Below are 10,000 nucleotides of genomic sequence, written 5' to 3'. Positions count from 1 at the left end.
ACAATACACTGTATTTTCTCCACAAGCTAGAAAATTCCTTGTGTCTCACTTCAAGGAAAATGTTAAATTTTACATTCCATGTTAAATTTTCACCATTTTTTGAAGAGAAAAAAAATGGGGAAAGAAATACAAATCATTTTTTTTCATTTTATATCCAATCACGGAAAAAGCAGACTGTTCCCCCACCCAAAAAGGAGAAAAACAAAAGAAAAGGAGAGACTCCCGAAGGACCACAAATGAAAGTCGAAATTCCTTGAAGTGAGGCGAGCATTACGTAACTCTAGAATATTTACAAAGACAGCTTTGAATAATATGCTTTAATAGCTAAGAGAAGGTTTTTTAGACAGCACTGTGACTAAGATGAGTTTTTATGGAATCCTGGATTAACATACACTTTTTTCTGTGTGTGTGAGAAATGAAACAGGTTTGTGTGCTTCGTATTAATAATAATTATGGTAATAATGATTTCAACATTACTGGTAATAATCATAACATAGATACGATGATGGTAATAATTGTAATAACCATAATGACACTAATAATAGTAACAATAATTATAATGATAGTAATGGTATTTTTTTCTGATAAAACAGAATAAAGATAACATAATTACTAATAGTTAAAATAATAAGAAGAATGAAAGAAATTCTGATAAAAAAAACATAAACATTATACAAATAATTACCAAAGCAATCATCAGAATATAATAACGCAATAATATCGATAATAATAAAGTTAATCATAATCCACTAACGTACAACCACACTGACAACTCCAAGATTCACTTTCACCATCATCATCATCATCATCATCATCATCACCATTCAAGATCGAACTTGAACGGCAGGTGAGTCGAAAAAAGCTCAAGAAAACAGGTAAATAATTGAGATTTGCTTCACCTTCTCATACCTGTAATGATCTCGGATAATCATTTATTTCCTTTCTTTTTCTTTATTTCGTTTCTCTTCTTTCTTCATTTTTTTCTTTCTTTCTTTCTCTCCATTTCTTTTTATCCAATTGGTTTGTTTGTTTGTTCTATTTCTTCTCTCTCTCTTGTTTAGTCCATCACAGCACTGGTTCAAACCTTTCCAATATCACATGACGGGTTAAAAAAAAGACAAAAAAAAATGCTCTTGTGGAACCCATGGCATTTAAATGTTAATTATTGTTATATTTTTTCCCATGACTATTCTGATTCCCGAACAATTTTAGGGAAATAGGGAGGGAGGAGAGTAGAGGGTGGGGGGGAGGGGGGTGCAGAGGGAAGACAGATGACGCCAGGGGGAGGGGGAGGGAGGGGAAGGAGAGGGGGTGGGGATTCTAATCACACATAGACCGATTTCTACTTTTTTTTCAAAATTATTAAACTTTTTTCGTTTTTTCTTCGCACTTAACATCCGCTCGATGCACAATAATATTCGTATAAATGCCAAATGGGGCTGAAGCTATCAACTATATCGTATTATGTATACCCTAAATAAAAGAATAAGAATATAGAAAAGAAAAAGAAAAAGGAGAACAAGAATAAGAATAAGAACAAGAAAGATATTGATAATGAAGAAGAATATAAAAAAATATGAAAAAAAAAGAAATATATATATATTACGATCCCACAGTGGATCTCCATAATACATTAAAGATTTATAAGTCAAATGACTAGATACAACACATTTACAAACACATCTGAATAATGTATTTTTCCACAACCAAATATCGCCACTGGATATAAATAGCTTTTCTCTCTGCTGGAAGGTTGGGAAGGGAGGGAGGGAGGGAGGGAGGGAGGGAGGGAGGGAGGTGAGGGCGAGGGAAAGTGAGGGTGGGAAGGGGGTGAGGGGGGTTGGGGGGGAAGGAGGTGGAGGGAAGGGGGAAGGTAGGGGGGGTGACGGGGAGGGGGGAGGGGGAGGGTGGTGGGAGGTGTGCATCTGTGGCGGCGTTGGGTCATTAAAACATATGATAATTATGAAAATACTGAAGTAAGGAATATTACAACAATGGTAAAGCTAATGATAATTTCAATGAATAAATGTCCAAAAATGTTCCGATAACGTTGCAAGTTCCTATACATTATTTGTTTTGGAAGGGGAGGAGGAGGAGGGGAAGGAACGAGGGAGGGGGGAAGGGAGAAGGGGAGGGAGGAATGGGTGAGGGAGGGAGAGGGGAAGGGAAGGGGAAGGAAGGGGGAGGGGAAAGGGAAGGAAGGGGGAGGGGAAGGGGAGAAGGAGGGAAGGGAGGAAGGGGGAAGGGGAAGGAAGGGGGAGGGTCTTCAATATATCTTTTTGCAAACTTCTCTACGTTTCTTACGTTATCTTTGAATTGCCTTTTTCACACTTGCAGCTTTAGGAGAAAAATGCCGAAAAGAGAATGTGGATGATTATCCAAAACGAGACAAATAATAATAAAATTAGTAATATCATGATCTTTGTTTGTTTTTTTCTCCATCTAAATTTATTATCCTCACGCCTCTTCCTTGCTTCGTCCCGCCACCGAGACACACCCTCCCTTTCTCTTCTCTTTTCTCATTATCTCTCTTTTTTAATTATTATCCTCTTTTTCTTTCATACACACGAAAAAAAAAAATCCATCACAATCTCCAGCCATTCATCAATCCCTCCACCCATTCACAAATTCCTCATTCACAAAATGCCTCTACTCATTCATTAAAAAAAAAATCCTTCCTTTCATTCATAAATTCCGCAACGCCTTTCCCCTTTTACTTCGCTCGCCGTCCGCTTCACACGTGCCGCACGGTCTGGGTGTCGTCAGCTGTTTTCACTGGGCGGAGCTTCTCTCTCTCGTCCGGTCTGTAGGCGTTGATGTCGTACTTGTCGCGGTGGTAACGGCGCCAGAAGTGCACGGCGAGGGTGGCCACGAGTCCGAACACCACCAGGATGGGCAGTAAGATCACACACAGCTGGGACCAGTCGGCGGGGGAAGCTGTGGGCAGGGAGAGGAGTGAGTGAGATTTTTGGAGCGAGAGAGAGGGAGAGGGAGAGGGAGAGGGAGAGGGAGAGGGAGAGGGAGAGGGAGGGAGGGAGAGAGGGAGAGGAGAGAGAGAGAGAGAGAGAGAGAGAGAGAGAGAGAGGAGAGGAGAGGAGAGAGAGTTGAAGAGAAGCAAGTGACAAAGAGAGATGACGAAGCAATGCGGGAGGAAAAAGCATTACTCGAGAGGAGAAGACAAAAAGAAGAGCAGTACGAGAGAGATGAGAGACTTCGCAATCACTAGATAGAGAGCATAAATAAGATTACGGAAGAGATGACAGACAGAGAAGAGAAGCAAGAAAGAAAAAGGATCTAACGGTTTAGATCAGAAGGTATGTGATGGAGAAGATAGATGTTATGCTTCGGAGAGGGTTTGGCAGAGTAAGAGAGAGAGAGAGAGAGAGGACAGCGAGGACATGAATGAGAGAGGAAGAGAGAGAGAGAGAGGAGAGAAAGAGAGGAGAGAGAGATAGAGAGAGAGAGAGAGAGAGAGGAGAGAGAGAGAGACGAGAGAAGGAGAGAGAGAGGAAGGAGAGAGAGAGAGAGAGAGAGAGAAGAGTAGAGAGAGAGAGCGAGCGAGAGAGAGAGAGAGAGACAGAGACAGAGAGAGAGAGAGAGAGAAGAGAGAGAGAGAGAGAGGAGAGAGAGGATGAGAGAGAGAGAGAGGAGAAGAGAGAGAGAGAGAGAGAGAGAGAGAGAGAGAGAGAGAGAGAGAGAGAGAGAGAGAGAGAGAGAGAGAGAGAGAGAGAGAGAGAGAGAGTTGTAAGGAACAATAGGACAAAAATACAAGCACAAAAGAAAGACAAATGACCCCCAACTCATTAAAGCGACCCCCCGCAACCCCCAACCCAGAGCTACAACCCCCCGCCCCCCGCCCCGCCACAACCCGAACCAACCCACCTTGAACCGCGCTCTTGGTCGTGCTGCCACTCCCGAAGCCGCTCCTGTGGGACCCTGCGTCTTCGTCAGGCATCTCGGGGGCGCGCACGGGGTCCTGGTTGTCCTGCGGGAGCGTGGGCGGCGGCATGCGGTCCAGGGGCACGCGGGAGGTGCTGCGGCTCTCGTGGCCACGCCCCTGGCCGCGGTTGCACGCTGCCGGGAAGGGGGAGCCGTCAGTTCATCCTCACTCCTATCATCATTTCTTTCTGATTCTTATTGTTCTTATTATCTATTTATTTATGTATCGGTTCGTTTCTCTGATTATTTATTTTGTTATAAGTGGACAAGGAAGGGTGGAGAGACAGGCAGGAATTGGAAAAGGGAGAGGTGGAAGGAGGAAAAGGAAGGAGGAAGCGCGGATAGAGAGGACAGGGAAGGAGGAGAAAGATAAGGAAGGGTGATGAGGGAGAGGAGAAGAAAAGCGTGGGTGGGAAAGGAACGAATGGGAGGATAGGTGAAGGAGGGAAGAAGAAGGAGAGTGAAGCAGACATGGAGACAAGGAAGAGGTGATATGGTAAATGTGTAAGGCATAAAGGGACGGGAAGGAGAAGAAAAATGAGAAAGGACGAGGCAGAAAAAAAGACAACGAAGAAATGAGGGAAGCACAGAAGAAGGTAAGTGAAAGGAAAGAGATAAGGAGACTTGGGTAAGGAGGGAAGGTGACAAGAGAGGAAGGAAAAGGAAGGATAGACAGATGAAAGATAGATAAAAGGAGAATAGGGAAACAGGGAAAAAAACAGGGATAAACAGATGAAAGAGAAAGTGAGGAGAAGAAAAGAAAGAAGAGGAAAGGGAGGCGGGGATAAAAAAAAAAAAAAAACGCAGAACGAAAAGAAAGGAAAGCAGAGAAAGGGAAAAGAGAAGAGACATGGAGAGAAATGAGAAGAAACTAAGAGGGTTTATTGCTTAGGAAATTGTGTTAACTTTATTCTCACTGGATAAACCAAATTCAATTTATCCAAAAAACGCAAATCTGATATCAAATTCATATCTATTAAAATTTTTCACCTTTTATAAAAACCTAAGCTAGAACATTTCGACTTTTCGAGATATCTATCTATCTATATATTTATATATATATATATATATATATATATATATATATATATATATATATATATATATATATATATATATATATATATATATATCATATACATATTATAAATTCTTTTATTTTATACAAAAGGAAGACACGCAATTTATTCAGAAATTTATACTATTTACATAATGAAAAGACAAAAATAAAAAGTGATTCTTGCAAAGTGCACAGAACTGTAACTTCATGCAAGACGTGCATTTACAGAATGAAATTGAACATTTACTGAAGACATGCGATAGGCCTACACTGATAAGGAAACAAGTGGATAATAATAATTATAATAATCGCTGTAATGACCAGGTGATAATACTGATGCTAATGATGATGACTGGTGATGATGATAATGGAAGCATAATTATCATAATAAAACTTAGAGCAATATAATAACAATGATAACGATAATAGTATTAATATTAATAATAAAAATAATAATAATAATAATCATGATGATTTTGATAATGATAATAATGATGATGATGATGATGATGATGATGATGATGATGATGATGATGATGATGATGATGATGATGATGATGATGATGATGATGATGATGATGATGATGATGATATAATAATAACAATAATAATAATAATAGTAATAATGATAATGATAATAATAATAATAATAATAATAATAATAATAATCATAATAATAATAATAATAGTAATGATAATAGATACAATAATACTATCAACAACACCCTTACAACCTAGCTTCAGACCATGCCAAGAAACACAAAAACAATAACAACAAGACAAAAAGAGAAACAGAAGAAACAACAAACAAACAAAACTGCTTCGAGAGGAGGTCACGTGCCAGACACAACATAAGCCTATACAAATTACTCTCCAGGCCTATTAAAATGCCCTCAAAATGCTTATGAAAATGCATTTCACAAGCCTATAGAAATGGCAACGTTCTGTACATATGTGTTATAGGCCTATGCAATATGTTCGTCAATGTCTTGTCAAAATATTATATACACACATAGGCATTATATAGGCCTATTGGATGTCTTTCAAGGCCTATACAAACACATTACACAAGCCTATAAAAGGCCCTTCTAAGGCCTGTAATCATGAAGGGCCTACAGGATGCCATGCTAAGGTCTGTACACAGGCGGTACATAGGCCTATACAAAGGCATGAATATAGGCCTATGCCAGTTGCCCTTCAAAGCCTATACAACCATGACAGGCCTCGGCAAATGCCCTTCAAGGCCTACACAGACAGAAGAGGCCTGTGCCAACTGCACCAAAGGCCTGGACAAAGCGCCGTAGAGCACCTGGACTGCAGATGGGGCAGCACTCGTTCTTGAGGCGCTTCTGTCGGTGGGCGGGGCAGGGCGGGGGCGCGCACTGGGTCACGTTGCACTCCGTGTAGCCCGGGGCAACGCAAGTGCAAGAGACACAGGCGCCGCGCTCCCACCAGGCGCCCACGGCGTACACCCCGCGCCCGTCTATGCAGCCCTCGACGCCTGCGGGTGGAAGCGAGTTTGGGGGCTGTGCTGGCTGGTGGACGGGTGTGGGTGGGCAGGGAGATCGAGGATTGGGTTATATTTGCTGGCGAGTGGGTGTGGAAGGGTGTGGGTGCGCAAGGCGATAGGTGGTGGGAGCTACGTTTGCTCGTGGATGTGCGGGGGAGGGTGAGTAGGATGGGTACGGTGGTGTGGGTGTGGAAATGGGCGATGGAGAGGCAAGGTCTGCTGGTGCGTGGTTGCGGGTGAGTGTGGGTAGGCGTTTGGGTGGGGGTAAGGGGTGCACAGTATGAAGGTGCGGTTATTCTCTGAGTGCTCGGGGTTGAGTATGGGCGTGGGAATGGGTGGTGGGGGTTATATTCGCTAGCGGGTGGGTGGAGAGGTGTGGGGGCGTTGGCGTAGGGGAAGGTGTGGAAATAAAAGAACAAAGTGAAGAACAGGAGAAGCTGAAGACCTTTTCGTGTCTTTCCTTCTTCAAGTGTTTTCTTGTTCTTCCCTCCGTTGCTTTATTTACAACCGATTCAACATGAACCCTTAACGTGCACGTGGAAGTCGTCTACTGGGGTGTGGGGGGAGGGGGCAGAGCGAAGGAATGGGCGGTGGGGAAGCAGCCGCGAGGAGGCGTGGGAAAGGGGTGTCCAGGGGGTGGGGGAGGGTAAAGGTGCGTGATCGTGGATGGCCGAGGGTGGGCGTGAGTGGGCGTGCGTGTTGGAGGAAGTCGTAGGGTGTGGTAGATACTCCTATTTTCAGTCTCAGAAGGTGCTAGAATATGTCTCGTAGCTTCCATCAGTCTGGTTGTTTCGGTTTATTTTGGTCTTACTGTTTACGTTGGATCAGCTTGGTCCAGCAAGTTTATTTTGGTTTATCAGCTGACGTTGGTCCCATTGTATTTACCTTGGTTTACTTCGGTCTAGATAGCAATGGGGAATTATTCTTTAGCAGTCATTATGTCAAGCTAATCCGCAAAAAATAATTCAATCAGTAAACCTTGGTCTCATTAAGTTACTTTTGTCCGTCAGTGGAGGATGATTAAATTAAAATAACTTAAACTAACTTAAATTCGACATGCCGGCATCATAGATTTAAAAATTAACTCTGATGAGTAATCTTGGTAATGGGAACTCTTAATATTACTAATACTACTCTTCTTAATTAGACTTAAGCCTAAATTACATAAAAACGCAACGGTACGAAGCCCATTAATGAATGCAGGGAATACAGAATGTACTGTAATATTCTCGTAATCTATGATCTAACTTGTATTTTTTCGTTAGATAAACATAAAGTATAATATACACTGACCCTGTAAGAGTAACTGCCGCTCTTCAGTAACTTCAAAATGTTTACTTTGCTTTTATAATCGTTTAATTTTTTTTCTAGACATTTGGTGAATTTACTCCCACATGAGTAATGGCATAATAAAATGTAATTAACTCTATCAAATCAAGGAGATAAATTGAAGTAATTACCAGTGTTAGGGAGAAAATGTTGTTTTAATAAGTATCATAAATCAGACTGGATTATTCTGTCGTAAAAGCGATGAACTTGATCTTAACAAGCTATAACTTTGATCGAGATAAAGCGATCATTTTGCCTGTGTCTTGCTTGTCCTTCTCGAGATTGTAAATGAGAGAAAAAAATGTGTTCACTGTGTCTGTTTACTGTTCATATTTCACAGATTTTAATGCAAATATGCAAGTTTTATGAAAACACACATTAAACAAACACACACACACACACACACACACACACACACACACACACACACACACACACACACACACACACACACACACACACGCAGCCCCCGACAAGACCGCCATATCTCATAAACCACAATATCCTGTCTCATTTCCCTTAAGCTCTGACCCTCAAAACCCTGTTCTTCCCTGGCGCCAAGCAGGGTGATTCACTAGTCTTTAATTACACATATATGTATGGCTTAAAATCCACAAGGGTTTACGTGTGATGAAATCTGAAGTGACTCACGCTATCTCACACCCCCTGGTCGCTTTTGGAATAGCGCTGGTTATGTTCACCTTCCCTTTCCTTTCTTTCTCTCTTTCTTTCCTTTTCTTTCTTTTTTTTTATTCTTCCATTCTTTTTTTTCTCTCTCTCTCCGTTTCTCATTCTTCCCTTTTTCTTTCTCTCTTTCTTTCCTTAACTCTTTTTACGTTTCGTTATATTATTCAAACCCATCGAGCTAGCACCTAATTCCTTGAAATCATAAAAGAAACATATAAATACAGCAAATAATAAAAATAACGAATAATACGTAACCTGTAATACAATACACACAAAATAAAATTGCAACACAAACTATATAAGCTATAAACATACAAAATATAAATGAGATCTGAGCCTTAATTGCACAATCTTCAATCCTGCAAATTGCATAATGGCCGACATGACATTAAAACATTATTGAAGAAAAGGTCACATTAGCGCCTACACACTATCATTATGGAAAGGACTAAAATCACCGCAATGTTAGCAGTCTTTCTACAGAAGCAAATCACACCCATCTCCTCAGCCCAGTTAATTATGCAGTGCTGTTGTTATTTACAACTTGGTGAACAGAAGCTATGACAAAATCAATGTAAATTAATTAAATTTGTAGTTATATACTGTGCGTGAGCAGAAAGCAACTTTCTAAACAATGAAGTTGTATTAAAAATTATTCATTAAATGATAAGCTGTGATCTTTTAGTAACAAATTAGGAAACTAATACTACTAATGGTAATAATGTTATTTTTTCGATAGTTTACTTGTTGATGTTCTTTTTTTATTATAATAACATTAAATCAGTAATAATAATAATAACAATATTAATACTACTACAAATAATAGCAATAACAATAATAATTAAAATAATAGAAAAATGATAATACTAATATAAATAATAACAATAATACTAATAATAACAATAACAACAACAATAATAATAATTATTATAACTACAGTTAAGTGGAAGAAATAACTTCCTTAGTCACAAAAATGCAACATTTCTTCGGATTTCGATGAAACATGGACAGTAAATACAACGAACTTGCATTTCTAAAATAAAGAAGAAGAAAAAAAAAAAGATTATACGGCTCTTCGAAAAAAAAAATCTAATTCATTCCGTCGTTTTTGGTCAAGGCAGATTTTTTTGGGGAAAGTAATTGGTTGGGCAATTTGCCTTCTATTAAAATTCTTAAAGCAGAATAAGAAATGGCCAATTCGCAGATTTTAATTGAGAGAAAACTGTGGGTCTGATTTGCCCCTTGTTCGATTTTGGGCCATTTGGCCATTCTTGCCCCGTCTTCTCGCTTTATTCTTTACATGATCAATAAAATGACGAACGTGATAACAATAACGATAATAGTATTAATGATGAAGCTGATAATAGTAATGCTGGAAAAATAATAACGACATAATAACAACAATAATAAAAAGAAGAGAAATAATGACAATATTCATCGTTGTCATCATCATCATCATCAGCATCATCATCATC

The 10,000-nt window shown here is 39.9% G+C and overlaps 1 protein-coding gene across 2 annotated transcripts in view; it reads right to left on the bottom strand.

The window, feature by feature from the left end:
- Positions 1 to 2,430: 2,430 nt before the first annotated feature.
- The window catches only part of LOC119583592 (cysteine-rich motor neuron 1 protein-like), a 23,136-nt gene continuing 15,566 nt past the window's right edge, over positions 2,431 to 10,000 (bottom strand). Inside the window, exons 5-7 of one of the 2 annotated variants that reach the window (XM_037932158.1) lie at positions 6,309 to 6,500; positions 3,883 to 4,074; positions 2,431 to 2,937 (exon numbers count right to left, since the gene is read on the bottom strand). In XM_037932158.1, the coding sequence (XP_037788086.1) occupies positions 2,735 to 2,937; positions 3,883 to 4,074; positions 6,309 to 6,500 (587 nt within the window). In that variant the 3' untranslated portion in view covers positions 2,431 to 2,734. The remainder of the gene's footprint in view (positions 2,938 to 3,882; positions 4,075 to 6,308; positions 6,501 to 10,000) is intronic. The other variant, XM_037932160.1, reaches the window with a different exon arrangement.

This window comes from Penaeus monodon, chromosome 17, assembly GCF_015228065.2.
Source record: "Penaeus monodon isolate SGIC_2016 chromosome 17, NSTDA_Pmon_1, whole genome shotgun sequence".
NCBI lineage: Eukaryota > Metazoa > Arthropoda > Malacostraca > Decapoda > Penaeidae > Penaeus > Penaeus monodon.
Note: the sequence above shows the minus strand (reverse complement) of the source record. Positions and strands in the feature narration are given on the sequence as shown.